Source organism: Triturus cristatus, chromosome 9 (genome assembly GCF_964204655.1).
Source record: "Triturus cristatus chromosome 9, aTriCri1.1, whole genome shotgun sequence".
In the NCBI taxonomy this organism is placed as follows: domain Eukaryota; kingdom Metazoa; phylum Chordata; class Amphibia; order Caudata; family Salamandridae; genus Triturus; species Triturus cristatus.
Window position 1 is genome coordinate 397,630,781 of NC_140592.1, and position 14,390 is coordinate 397,645,170.

At 45.0% G+C, this 14,390-nt stretch overlaps 1 protein-coding gene across 8 annotated transcripts in view; it reads left to right on the forward strand.

Annotated features, from left to right (window-relative positions):
• The window catches only part of LOC146798028 (homeobox protein meis3), a 128,640-nt gene that overhangs the window by 83,676 nt on the left and 30,574 nt on the right, over positions 1-14,390 (forward strand). For all 8 annotated transcript variants that reach the window (XM_085625260.1, XM_085625261.1, XM_085625256.1 and 5 more), the window contains exon 8: positions 10,053-10,198. In XM_085625260.1, the coding sequence (XP_085481386.1) occupies positions 10,053-10,198 (146 nt within the window). The remainder of the gene's footprint in view (positions 1-10,052; positions 10,199-14,390) is intronic.

Sequence of the window (14,390 nt, forward strand, 5' to 3'; positions counted from 1 at the left end):
AGCACAGAAGAACATTGCCAACTGGGCAATGGGGAGGTCTGTGAGGTCCATATTGTTCTGTGAATAATAATGGGGTCTAATTTATTTCCCTGTGTGTTTCTAACTACTTCCCATGTGCACGTGACTATTTTTGTTTTTATTTACTGAAATCCTTTCAATTTTCGAGCTCCTCCTGTGAACCACTTGACTTCTGTTTTCTTGCATAATCTGAATTTGTTCTCTGGGCTTTCGAACAATGTTGCAACACATCTAACAAGAGTCTGAGGTGCAGGACATCATCGATCTAACAACTTTAACCTCAAGTCTAGTTTAAACCAGGATGTGGTTGATTCCATGTAGCTTCACTATTGCCTTTGATACACTGATATTGACTTACGTTCTTTGTGGGGTCGGGGTGTGGAAGAATGGGGTAAAATTAGGTTGCACGGTTTCCCCTTGTCTGGTTGCTTGAGGGTGTTGATGGCACTTTTGCACTTAATTTTTGTTGCTATACCCTTCATTATGAGTGGTTCTGTAACTGATGCAATACTTATCGCATGCAATGCAATCTGACTGCTGAGTTAGAATTTATCGGGTGCAATAAGTACCACTCAATTTAAAGTTTCCCCCCCAATAATGGAGAATAACATGCAGATTTTGCTGCTTACTGCACCTACATTCCATCTTCCTGTTTTCCCGTGATAAATATCAGTAGGTTTTAGCTGGAAGCATTTATCAAGAGTATATGGTTTTTATTGCAAAACTTTTTATTGTGTGGTACCAGGAGTTACTGCACATGGCAGAATTTAAGGGCAAACTCGTATGGAAGGCAAAGGCAAACTTACGTTGGAAAATTTGGCCAGCAGCATAAAATTGAAATTTCTCAAAACTTTCGGGGCATAAAACAGATTTTCAAAAATTCTACCTTCATGTAGGGCTGATAGGTGGTATGCACTCCTTTCAAAGCATTCACAGTTTTAAGTCAAAGTCAAATGGAGCACATAGAGTTTGTGTTCAGACCGCCTCCTGGCCTCCATTCCTGAACACTTTTGGCTTCGCATTCTGGCTGCCCCCGTCTGGTTCATGTCAAGTTTCAATGTTTGAACATGATTTTTCCGTCCCTTTCTTACACCGCTTCTGGACTGAAGCACAAAAGCACCCAGAGTGTATTTGGAAAATGTATTTTAAGAAACTCTGGCCTCTTCTGGATTGAGAAAGAGGACTTCCCATGCCTGGAACATTACAACCTTGTATTGATTAAAAAACTGATAAGGGAAGCCACTTAATCTACAGACCAACAACCACACATGCCCTCTACCTTAATTCCTTTATCCACTCATTTGTTCTCGCAATCCCTCTAAAATCCCTATATTTTCACCACAGTGGTGCTCTTTCCTGCACCTCTCACCATTCTCTCACTGTCAACTTGCTGTGGAGTTATAAGGCTTGTGGACTTATATACACCAATCACTAAGGAGAGTCTGGTGTGCCACTCATCCATCTTGGCACACAATGGACACCCTATGAGCGGAGAGGCCAAGGACCGAATGGGCATGGAGTCTGAACCACCCCACACCACACCAGAACAAGTTTAATGCCCATTAACTACTTTTGTTGATAATTTGTGCTGCTGTGAACTCCCTCTGGCCCTCCTGAGTAAGTTTGATGATCACTTGTGTAAACAATGTTTGCTCGTGTGGAGGATTTCCGTCTCCAGAGTTCTCAGTGCAATACTCTGTCACTAGACCTACATGCACAACCTTAATCTACGTAAGCACCTGATTGTGGTTCGTATCTCAGTCTCCTAAGCCCCCATCTTCCCCTTAACCTTGCTAAGTTGATCAGCTGCTCCTTAGGGGCGTAACACAGGCCCCCGCATCCCCCGCGGGGCGGGGTGGGGTCCCGAGCTGCCGAGGGCCCCCTCAGCACAGTACTTAAACCTGAGCGCTCCGTTTTAAATCCGGAGAGGGGGCCCCTCCGTGTACATTGCAAGGGGCCCCTTAAACTTTTGTGACGCCACTGCTGCTCCTGGTTCGCACATAGCTCCATTATTTACCCTTTTCTGATGCATATCAAAGCTTTGACTTGCCTTTCTGCCACTCTAACATTCTCAAGGAGAGCTACAGCCTAGGGGGCTAGTTTGAGAGCAGGATGGGCTGCCATGATCCAATCATGGTCCCAGGCCACTTTCTACTAACAGCCCCCCACAGTGTAGGCTAGTTTAAACATTTTTCCCAGAGGTGATTTTGGTTTCCAGTCCACTCCAACCTTGTGCCTGTCTCTCTCCTTGGACCCCTGTCCCCTGCTCCTCCCTTCCCGTCCTCCTCTATAGCCACCGTTCTCTCTGCTATCGTGCACTGTCTGAATCTTCATTTATTTATCTTGTTTCTCATAAAGTGCTACGTTAGCTTTCGGTTACCTCAGATCACTAGATGAGCTAGCAATATCACACAGACGATTGGAGTCCGGTGGGATGGCAGGGCTCGTTTCTGATGTTTTTGTTGTGATCCTTGTTCTGTGAGGGAATGTCTGAATTGTCCCATCTTTGGGAGGTGGTTCCAGATTCAATAGCTGTTTGGTTTGCATCTCAAGGTCGGTTTTAGGGCATTCCACAGTCTGGGGACCTCAACTCCTGAGGGCCTGCCTCCGTTTTTCGACCTCTTGAAAGTTTGTTGATGGTCACAGCATCGGCGTAGCGTGAGTTGCAAGCGCCCAGGGCAAATTAGTAAGTATTTCGCCCCCAAACCCAGGGCTTTAAGTGGGCCGGGTCTCACCGGTGCTGAGCACGGGCAGTTTTTTAAAGGGGGCTTCGAAACGGGTCTCTATCGGGCTCTGTTTTGAGCCCTGGCACAGGTGGCCCGTATTTTTTCCGGACTGCAGTGACAGCAGGCACATCATGTGCACGTGCTCACACTACTCACTAGTGGAGAAATTACGGCATGACGTCATGCCAGGTGAGCGTTGTAGGGGAGGGGAAATCCTTTAAGGAGAGTCATTTTCTCTCTGGATTTCCCCTCAGGAGCAGCAACATTGTCACGGTGTCACCAGGGCTTTAAGTGGAAGCTTTTTCAATATTATATACAAGCCATAGTTGCTGCTTATTTATCATATGCAACTAATCCTGACAGGTTGTAGGTATGATGTTACTTGTATAATATATCTGGATGTAATGACAGAAACGGCGAAATACAAGTCAGGCGGCACACTATGCTAAGCACCGATTTTTAGTTTACGTGATTTTAAGCCAAGCCCCTTTGACCGACCCCCCCCCCCCCCCGCACCACCACCAGTTTGTTCATCCCACTTAAAGCCCTGCCTAAACCCATGGACCATTAACTCGGGAAGTGCTAACGGTCCACGGATTAAGGGGCGTACTGCTTTGTTTTAAAATGTTGCGCCCCCAAGAATTTTGCGCCCAGGGCATCCCCTGTGGACACCCCCCCCCCCTCCCACACACACACACACACACACACACTACGCGTCTGGGTCACAGTCTTCAAGCTGCTGCACACTACATGGCCAATTGCTGCTTGCAGCCCTGTGTGTTTCACCACCCCTGTCACCGCTCCTCCCCCTCTGTCATCTTTCACTTATATCCACTAACTTCTCTGTTCTCTCAGCTCTTCTTCTTACCCCAGCCCCGCCCCCTCCTCTTAGCTCCCTTCCATGCCCGTCCACTTGCCGCTTCCCTTGGTACCGGTCAGCCACTAAACCTCGCTTCCCCCCTCTCCGTTTAGCCACCCGCCCCCTGCTCTCCCCTCTCTCCTCTTCCCGAAGGCTGCCCAGCCACGGAGCTTGAAGTAATAATTATGTACGAGTGGGGGAGGTGGCCTGCGCCTGGAACGCAAAATTGAATCAAAGCATAAAATAAACGTTGAGAACATGAGTCAGAGGTGAACTCAATCATGCAGAGCATAGACTTGGCACTGTTCGCGCCGCATCCAGCTAGTACTGAGGCTGCAAGCATCCTTGGGAAAAGGAGGTGCAGCAAGCCCAGCCGGGGAATGCTACCGCCACCCCTGAAAAAACTGGGGCACTGGGCGAGCTGGTCGCTCCCAACGGCAGCTCCCCCTGGATGGTGCTGACCAACCTTAGAAACACTGTAAGGAGGCGGTAGGGGAGGACCACATTATGGGGCTGGGTCTACAAAATAATGAGGCAAGAAAAGGCAAATTATGTGGCATAATGTGTCACATTTTGTGAATGTGTTACCTAATTCTTATTTTAACACTCTGAGCACCGGTTTCACCTCGTTAGTACCAGTCTGGCACACAAATACAGCAATAAACAAGAGAAAGACGACCAGCCAATCTCTGTGAAAGGCCTTCCTCTGTCCACAATACGTGTTGCCATATTTTTAGTAATCTTTGGCCAATTTCAGGTAGAAATAATCTGCAGATTATGCAGCAGCAGATGGATTATGTGGAAAATGCGGCAAACCCATAAATGTGCAGAAAGGGCAGCTCCCACATAATTGCATCGTTCCAGTAGCCGTGCGTAAGGCATATAACCTTATACGGCAGTCACTATGATTTAACAAAATATAACAATTTATGTAATTAAAGTCATAGGTGACCCTTGCTCCTTCACATTGCTCTGTCATACCCTGATGATACTGTTGACCATAGATGTTTCATTTGGAGTTCACGTGGACCCTTGGCCTCGCTCTAGTGCTGTCCGGCCAGTCTTCATCCTTGGTGTTACACATTGTTGGGATGACTGCCAGCATTAGAGTTCAAACTCGGGCCAGGCTGGATCTGAAGGGGGGACTTGCATGCCTATACTGATTTTGGTTTCTACCTTAATATTTGCAGCATGTGTTGTTGTAGATCCCATGCTCTGCTTCCTCCCGTCATCTAGTGGTTTAGGTCAGAATTGTTTTTCTCCAAAAGGCCTTGTAAGTTTACCCTGGGAGTCTCAGAGTGCAGACCCCCTCATCACTTCTGCATAGCTCTGCAGTTTCTGAAGCAACCTTGATCCTGGGAAAAACATCATCTAACAATAAATAGAACACGGAGAAGAGCCTGAGTAGACTGAGGTCATGGGTGTGTGTGCACAAGAACAGTCCCATAATCAACCCCCAAAGACTTAAAAACCTTGGTAAAAACAAGTGGCAATTCCAACCCAAATCCCTAGATGTCAGAAGTATGCACAACATGTGAATCTACAAGTCGCAAACTGACTGCTACAGGTAAATAGCATTTGAATTTTTCCCCCTGATTGTTATAGCTGAGAAATACATCCGAGCCAGCCATGTTTAAGATTGACAATGAGTCTTACAACAAGGATAGTTTCAGGCTGCCTGGTTTGTTGAGATGCAACAAAAGGTCCAACTTCGCTGAAGGTTCTCGTGTACCCCCAGAAGTTGTTCCCCCAAAAATGTCATGGTTCCAACAATCATCGGATGGGTTGTCACATGGCCTGCCTCTCCCACATCTGTCACTAGTCCAGTGCCACGTGAGGGAGAATCTGTAGGAGCTCGCAACACTGCAACATGGATCATCTTTAGTCCTGTCACTGATCCAAGAGGCAGTGATTAATTTTAGCCGGTGGTTTCCGTTGCTCATCACCAGCACTTAAACATCATAAGCGCCACTTAAGGACACTTTCCTTTATGGGGAGTTTAAGTGATTTGCTCAGATTCACAGGATGTTGAGCCGATGCTGAGACTCGAACCTGGTTCGCCAGCTCTGAAGTTTGCAGCTCTGGCCATTATGCCACATGGTTTCCCCACTTTCATGGTTAATAGTTGGTTCTGTTTTAGGCGGTGCTAACAGTAGAAATGTAGCAAGTAGCAAGCTGCCTCCTGATGAGAGCCCCAAAACTTATTTTTTATACAAATGAACCTCTGCCAAGAAGGGATCTATGATTGGAGAAAGAATAAAGGACCTGATCGGCTTCTTGCAGTGGAGAGATTATCCTAGCGTACCCTGACTCACAAATTAGATTTATCTCTGTGAAGGTAAATGTGTAAAAACATACCCCTCCTGAAGTCATTTAGGAGTTAAGAATGCAGATGGGCACCTGGGTGTTCACTTTGTTTTAGGAAAAGATGTTTATTTTACATTTTTGACCCAAAGTATATGTGAAACACAAATTGTCCATAAAGTGTGGACCCACAGGTTCCTCTATATTTCAAAGTTCTCTAAACAATGGTCTCAAATAGTATTACGTCATGGTAGGAAGTGGGCATACTGTTGCCCTTGCTAAGCACCAAACACACAGATCGGAAAGACGGAGAAAGAGAAAGACAGGAAAACCGCCACGGAGGATCAGGAGCATGCAGGTGCGGGGAAAAGTGACAGGGAGTGTCTGGAAGTGGATTAAAGACTACCTGCCTTGGTATTTGGCCTGCCGATGTTTAATTGCACCAGCCGCCTGCTCTGAGCAGAGCTTTGGGCACCGGCACTCTCTCTCTCACAAATTAAGCACTGCAGATAACCAATGAAACATACATGACTTAAATGCAGGTGTCTTGCATACATGCAAACATAATTTCGAAGTTTTGTGAGAATTATGGGTAGTACATGAGAAAAAAATAACATGAATTTGCACACCTTCAGGTTCAATGCAATACACTGAGATTTTGCTTGCATTGGGGTGTTGCGCAGTGTTAATCATGGCTGTTGTTGTGTTCGGATCACAGGATGGTTGAAATTCTACTGTTCAATGCAATATCAACATCTCAAATCAGATACTCATTGGGTAAATTGTCAGACTGAAAGATACACAGTTTTTGTTGTGACCTAGAATTTTCTGGGATAGGACGGTAACTTGTTTGTCAAAGACTAGTTGAAGCACAAGATAAACACAAGCCCTGCGTTTATATTTTAACCCCTTCGCCGCGGCAGGAATTCCGCCGCAGCGCTGGGGAGGGGGGGTTTGGGGGCAGCGCGGTGGCGCTGTGCTCGTGACGGAACCGCTCCGTCACGAGCCACGGTTGAGCTGTGCTCATGACGGAGTGGTCCCGTCAGGTCTCCGCCCACTGCGCTAATCGCCCGCACAGGCGGGGAATTAGCGCCGCGTGGGCGGAGCGGCGGGCAACGGCCGCAGCATGACGGAACCACTCCGTCATGAGCACAGTGCAACTGTGGCTCATGACGGAGTGGTTCCGTCATGAGCAGGGAAGGGGTTAAGGTCCTTCCTGTCTGAAATTGAACATGCATGGGACTGGGCGAGACATCTAGGGGCATGCACGGTGCACCACTGGCGTTTTTGGTGGGGCGGGAATAGATGCAACACTCCAACAGTAAATGGCTTACAAAGGTGACTTCACTAAGTGCCCTCATCCCTGATGGCAGTATCAGCCCAAAGCCTACTCAGTCTGGCCAAGAGCACCTCTGTGGCATGAGTGTCCAGACTTCCTTTGGATGGAGCAACCACTTGGTAAGCTTGTCTGTAATCTTGATTCAGTAATTACCCGCAGGAGGACAGTGATACTGCCACCTAGGCATCCTGGCTTTCATGAGGCGGGCAAGCGTGCTCTGGCCCAAAGCTGGGATGCCAGGCGATTAGAGGAGGAAAAGCAGAAACTATCTCTGGACAGAAAGGAAATGGCTAGCTACTTCAGAGAGTTCACAGGCTAGAACAGGTGGTTTAGAATGAGCGGCAATAGAGACCTGTCACTTTGTGGACATGATTCAAGAGCGAGGGTACGCTTTCTAAGAATAATTTAAACCTCTGATAAAGTGACCGTTTGTGTGTCAAAAGTACTGAAGCTTCGAAAATAGCCAAATGACTTCCCTGGTGTTAGGTATGGTGCTTTATGATTTGCTTTTCAAAAAGTTGACTGAAGCCATGGATGGGCCTGGTCTGAAGGGCTGCCGTGGCAACTCCTGCTGGGTGAAAATAAATTATGAGCTAGGTATAACAGACAGACGCCAGGTATGGGACTTAGTTCCTGGCGCCTTGCCCCTTCCCCCTGAACACCCACAACAATCTGTAAACCGACTGTTACAGGCAAGTCACTTTTTCCTTTTGCACAAAAAAGTATCTACCTGGCCCACAAAGAGTGCATTCTGCGCCCTGAAGAAGTGCATGGCTGGTTGAGGAAGCAGGTGGAGAGGTATGACCTTGAGTTATCCTGATATTGAATGATCAGTTGCTGCAAACAAGTTTGAAAAGGAGGCCAGGCTTCTAATGGAGCAACAGCCTTTATAGGATCCCTTGACATTTGCAAGACTCTTCTAAGAAGCACTCTGCCAGCCCCCTCGCCCCCTCCATGGAACGGCAGCCCGCGAGGAGCTGATTAAGGCAGCTCCCATTGGTTCTGCTCCCCTCCTCCACCACCCCTTTGTTCCTGCCTGCCTTTGTTCCTGAGCCACCTTTAATTCTTCCTATGGAGATGGGTCTGGCCTAGATGAGGAGCTTGCATAGGGAAAGCAGGGCCGGCGCACGGCGCAGGGGATGCGCCATTACGGTGCATGGCAGGCCCAGAGACGCCACCTCTCTGATGCATAATTTACTTGCCCTCCAGGCAGGCTTTTAAGCCTCTTTCTTGCCGCAGGATATGAAAGCGCGGCAGCTGTTGACAGCGCTCTTCTGATTTATGTTTATTAAGGCAAAGCGTATGCAGGGGGTGAAGGGAGGGCCGAAGTGAGAGATAGGTGGGCACCCATGCCAACCTGAACTGGCAAAGGGCATTGAGGGCAGAAGAAGTAGGGTCAAGCAAGAGAAGCTGTTTTGAAGCTGTCAAGGAAGCAAACCTTTTTCCAACCTTTGTTGTTTTGCTCAGTTTGCCATCAAGCAGGGGTTACAGGACCAACAGGATTCACTGAATAATGAAAAAAGTTATTCTGGGGTTGTCAGGTGTTGCGTGATGTATACAGCGTTGGCCACGGCGGGAGGAAGGCAGCAGGGAGAGAAGAGGGAGAAACTGTAAAAATCAGGTGATAAGACTATGGAGAGTGGGGGGAAGGAAAATAAATAGAGTGAAGATAGATCATGAGAGTGAAAACAAGGAATTAGGGTCTCCAGCCAGTAGCTCGTGAGCTGCAGTAGCTCTCCAGCTACCTCTGAGTAGCAAACCTGTGTGCAGCCCGGCTTATCAAATTAGAAAGCTTGTGCTTGGTTGAATTAATATACATGTGAACAAATTGTGAATATACAACACTAATTAGTAGCTCTCAATGCGTTTCATTGAACATAAGTAGCTCTCAGTACAGAAAAGGTTAGAGACCCCTGAAAAGGGGACGAGAGCGAGAGTAACTGATTCTTAACAAGCGCCAGTAATGGGGATACGAGACAGAAGTGGACAAGACAAGAGGATGAGGAGGAAGAAAGTGCACGAGAAAGACAGGGTATGAGTAAAAGTCAAGCCCAGAGAAGAGAAGACAAAAATAGAGGATGGGATAGCAGTTGGATAAACTATAGCACAGCAGGGAAAGAAATAGCAATGTGAAAAGGAGATGCAAAGCAAGGTAACAAGAACGACAGCCATTAAATATTGAGACCTGTTAGTGAAAAAGATTGCAAGAGACAAACAGGGATGGAAATGGCAAAAAATAAAGGGGAAAGAGAGTGTAACAAACGGGAAAGAATATAAATGTGAGAAAAAATGATGGTAAAAGGGAGGCATTAAGCATACTTACGAAAGTAGAAGAAAAGGGCAGAACAAGAAAAAAAGCATAAGAGTAAAAGTGGGTCTAATGAAAGAAAAAAATAAAAGAAGACTTGGACAAAAAAAGGAAAAATCTAATAAATTGACAAAATATGGGAAGAAATAGAGAAACTATGAACAGTTCGATTGGACTGAAAAAAATGTAGTAAAATTAAGGAGATGACAAAAAAGACATGGAAAAAATAATTGTTTCCACCCAGATAATGGGGTTAAGCTTAAATGCCATCAGTTTCATGACCATCACCAAGTAGCAGAAAAATCCAGTATGGTGGCATTTCCTTTGCAGTGAGAGCGTCTTCTGTGCTGTTTTTTACTTTTAACACTTTTGTGTGAGTGCTTTGAGCCTTTCAAAAGGTGATACAACAGCACTATTTAAAACTGTTGTACATAAAAATGTAAAAGCAATATGCAGGTTTGTTTGTGGCCCCTCACAGGGTTGTCTGCTATTTTGCAGGGGATTGTATGGACAATAGTGTGGCATCGCCCAGCACGGGGGACGACGATGATCTGGACCGCGACAAAAAGCGAAATAAGAAACGAGGCATCTTCCCCAAAGTAGCCACCAACATTATGAGGGCGTGGCTTTTCCAGCATCTGTCTGTAAGTACCATGGGGACACAAAGTATGCATCATGTTCCAACTAAAATCATTGGGCCCGATTCACAAAAGTAATCTGAGACAAAATCCAAACTTTACGACTTTCGGTATTCACAGAAGGCATTTAAGTACTAAAGTTAGGATTTTGTCTCAGTCAATCTTAAATGTTGGTGTTAAGTTAAACTTAAGACAAACTTAAGTTTAACTGAGACAAAATCCTCACTTTACGACTAGGATTTTGTCTCAGTTAAACTTAAGTTTATCTTAAGTTTAACTTCAGACAAAACTTAAATTTAACTGAGACAAAATCCTATCTTTAGTACTCCTAAATGCCTTCTGTGAATACCGAAAGTGGTAAAATTAGGATTTTGTCTCCGATTACTTTTGTGAATCGGGCCCATAGTTTCTATATTGTTTCACATATCGAATCTAGTTAAGTCTCATGGATAACTTGTTCTGTTTGCTTGTGCTAGGCAATGTTTCCATATTTGAAGAATCTGAAAGAGGACATAGCCCTTGCAAATCTCTATTTTATTATTCTGCGCTCCATATTTTCTGGCAAGGATTGCACTTCATGGATGCCTATACATTCAAATACAAATTTGCTCAATTCCAGGCACCCCTGCTCTAAAAAACATTAGATCTGAAGGAACAAAACAAAGGTGGCTTAAGAAACATTTGCTGAACAATTTAGCAAATATAATTTCGAAAAGCCCCAAAATCAAAGCTGAAATTCAACATCAATATGAAAATATCTACCCAAACCTGAACGATAAATGTATTCACGTCAGTGTCATAATGAAAGTGCTCTCATGCCAGAATGAAATGACACTCATGATAGTTAATTGTTTACTCCTTAATCTCCACGCAATCCATCACCCTTCGAATTCATTGAATTATAAGGTTACTGCACGAGTCAGTCGTTTATAAACTTTGTTTACAGTTATAAAGATTAATTTTCTGCATCCCTGCACTTTGAGACTATCATACCTGAAAAAAAGGGATTTGTAAAAGCCTGAGATTGAAAACTTTGTGTTTTTCTAGAATTAGATTCTTCCATGTAAACGATATTCAACCCTCATATAAGCCATTACATTTCCCCGATTTGATCCATGACATTGCATGATACAGGATGTTGACACTACCAGTCAGCATTTGGCTCCAAGCAAACAATAAAGTGCTCCAGTAGCTATGAAATTGACACCTCAAAACCCCAGCTGACATCATCAAATGAAGCAACATTCAAGAATGGTTATTAGTGGTGATTACTAGCGATGTAGGACTGGGTAATGAGAACTATTTTTTTCTCTACACTGGATGGCGCCTTTTAAGAAACATGAGGATTTTTTAGGAGGCCTAAAATAATACCTAACAAATCCATGAAACTTTCCCTTGTTTGAACCAAGAATTTTCTCAAATGTGGCACATTAAATCATGTGCCCATCAACTATGAAAATGATCCATCCCAGGCTCAAATCCTATTGCATGCTGGTCCTTGTAGGCCAACACATAATATAGGTAGCCATGCAAGATATCAGTGCATTCAGGAAGCTGTTGTCTCGTTCATTTTAATTGAGCCAATTGGACCAACACACATGACTACAATGATATGTAAATATGTAAAAACGAAGTCACTGAATGGCAAAGAGATGTTCTGGTGACATGGAGCCATCCTGTCATCCTACAAACCATGTCCTCTACTGTGAACATGTTATTAATCACATTGGAGATACAACATTGGTTTACCTAATGTGGCCAATACTAAACTCCCAGAATTCACCAGGGGATCTGCTTATCTGGAGCACGCTGCAGTCAATATAAATGTCGGGAAGTGCTGCTGAGCTGGAAGCTGCTCAATGTAATTTCTCTATGCTAGGTAGAGGGCACCCTCTGCATTCGTGCTTTCCTTCGTGTTACATCATTAATCATGTTAACCTACAAAAGTCACGACTGAAAAACGGATGCAGAATTAACTCGATGCAGGTGCGCCATTCCCGCATCCAACCTCAGGTCTCCGGCACCAGGAGGAAAAGGCATCAGGGACATGGTGCACTGCTAAATTTAGAGCGACTCACACCAAGCGGATGAACTGTTTACCCTCATACTACGTACTGTGTTTCAAAGTTTACGGCATCAGGCTGTATACCCTCTGCTCAAGTGTAGTGGCAACTTCCATGAAATACCTTTTGGTGCATATTTGCTAAGTGGTCATGTTTGAGACCCTGAGCAAGTCACGGCGTTTAATCGGCAGTACATTGCATGCTCAGATTTTTCAGCCCTTTGAATATTAAATGCGAAATTGCATGGCCCTGAGGAAACAAGTTCATGGGTAAGAAGACATTACTTGTGAAGGTAACCACAAGGAAATGATGGACTGAGCACTGAAACCTTTCAGACACTCACCCCCAGTCACAGATCTGGGTTGAATCCATCATTGTTCTTTAGCTCACTTTGCCACCCCAGTTCAGACCCAGCTATATGCAAATCAGTCTTGACCCTGTGCCTCATGAGAACAGTCCAGCCCGAACTGCCAAGCCAAGTCTTCCCTGGACTGGAAACAAGCATCCTGGGACCAGTTTCGGGGTATCACCCCTCATCAGCCAGGATAGCTTGAATCCAGTGGCTAAGTTAGTAAGGGATTCACGTCTGGGCGTACCTTGCCAACTTAGGGTAAACAAAGCAACCACAAGGAAATGATGGACGGAGCAATGAAATTACTTGTGAAGGTGTCCCACATGACGTGAAGCCACTAGTCAGCTATAGCTGTATGTGTGATGTGTAAGGGATTCTCAGCCAGTATCTGGCTGTAGCCTGTGTCACCTGGTCTTTTCTTGGTGGCATGTCATCATGATGCTTTTTGGGTATTGTGGTCTCGGTTTGAATACTTGAACTAAATGAGCTCATAATAATAATTTGAGACTGAAACTCCCAGGGCTAAAATATGGTGTCCTGGAAGAAGCCATTGGGTAACATGAAAAAAGGGAGGCTGCTACATCTGATGCCTGTTGCATCTGAGGAGGGTTATGGTGAAGCTAAATGTGTTATACCTCTATTGTGTGTGTTAAGAACTTAGCAAAACCTAAGGTTACCATTTAACTGCATGTTGCCAAGGATACTGTGATCCAGCACTGGAGTTTTGTTTAACAAACTGAGGCATTCTGGGAGTTGTATACGTTGTTCATGTTAGTTGAACTAAAACACTTAAAACATTGATTTGAGAAAGAAAATCCCACAACCAGAACATTGCAGTCTTGATGACATGGATATATCCACTGCGCCATTTAGCCTGTGCACGAGGGACGTATGCACTTATGCCATGTTTTTGGTTAGTTTGCTGTGCTTTATGGACACTTGTGTTGCCACTGTGCCCTCTTGGGGTGTGTAAATAAAGTCCAGAGCTCTCAAGTTTCACAGGGCCAAGTCGTGTGAGTACCTCTTCTAGTCCACATATTTTATTTTACATTCTGGGATTTGCCGTATGGTTTATCCTTTATGAAATCAGGACAAATTTAGGACAGCATGCCCCAGAATACCAAGAAAAACCTGGACTGGATGTGCAACTCACCCATGGAGCTGGGACATTTGGGAATCCTGCAGAAGCATGCAGTGCTGCTGTCTGGGCTTGTTCTAGACTCTTGGGAAGACAGCACAATGGACTGCGGTAACCAGTGCGGTGCTGTGTGGGTAGATTTAAGGAAGTGGTCTTCAAACGTGTTCATGCTGTGCCCCCCAGTAAAGGGGGGCGTCATATAGCCCCCCTCAGAAGTTTGCACAATTATTCTATTACAGTTGGCAATGTTTAAATGTGTCTAGACTTATTTAAACATGTAGTTAAGTTCTGTTACTATTTTAATAAGGCAATCGAATACATGCTTGCCAAACACACTATTCTGGTCAGGCAGGTCTTACTAATGTGTAAAAGTGATCGGTGTGATTATAAAAATTGGGGTGGGGAATTTTGAAGCATATTTGGATTACCTTCCCTTTTGACACATACTCCCAGCTAGGATATATATGACAAAATATGGTACTTACTGTTGCACTTTTTTTCTGTTTAAAACAACAAAGCACTGTTATTAGCATAATGATTCTTTTGGCAAATAACTCACCCCCCCCCCCCCATTCCCGATCACTTGAGCCCCCACCCCCCCAGTTTGAAGACCCCTGCTTTAAGGTGCGAGATTCATTCTGTCAC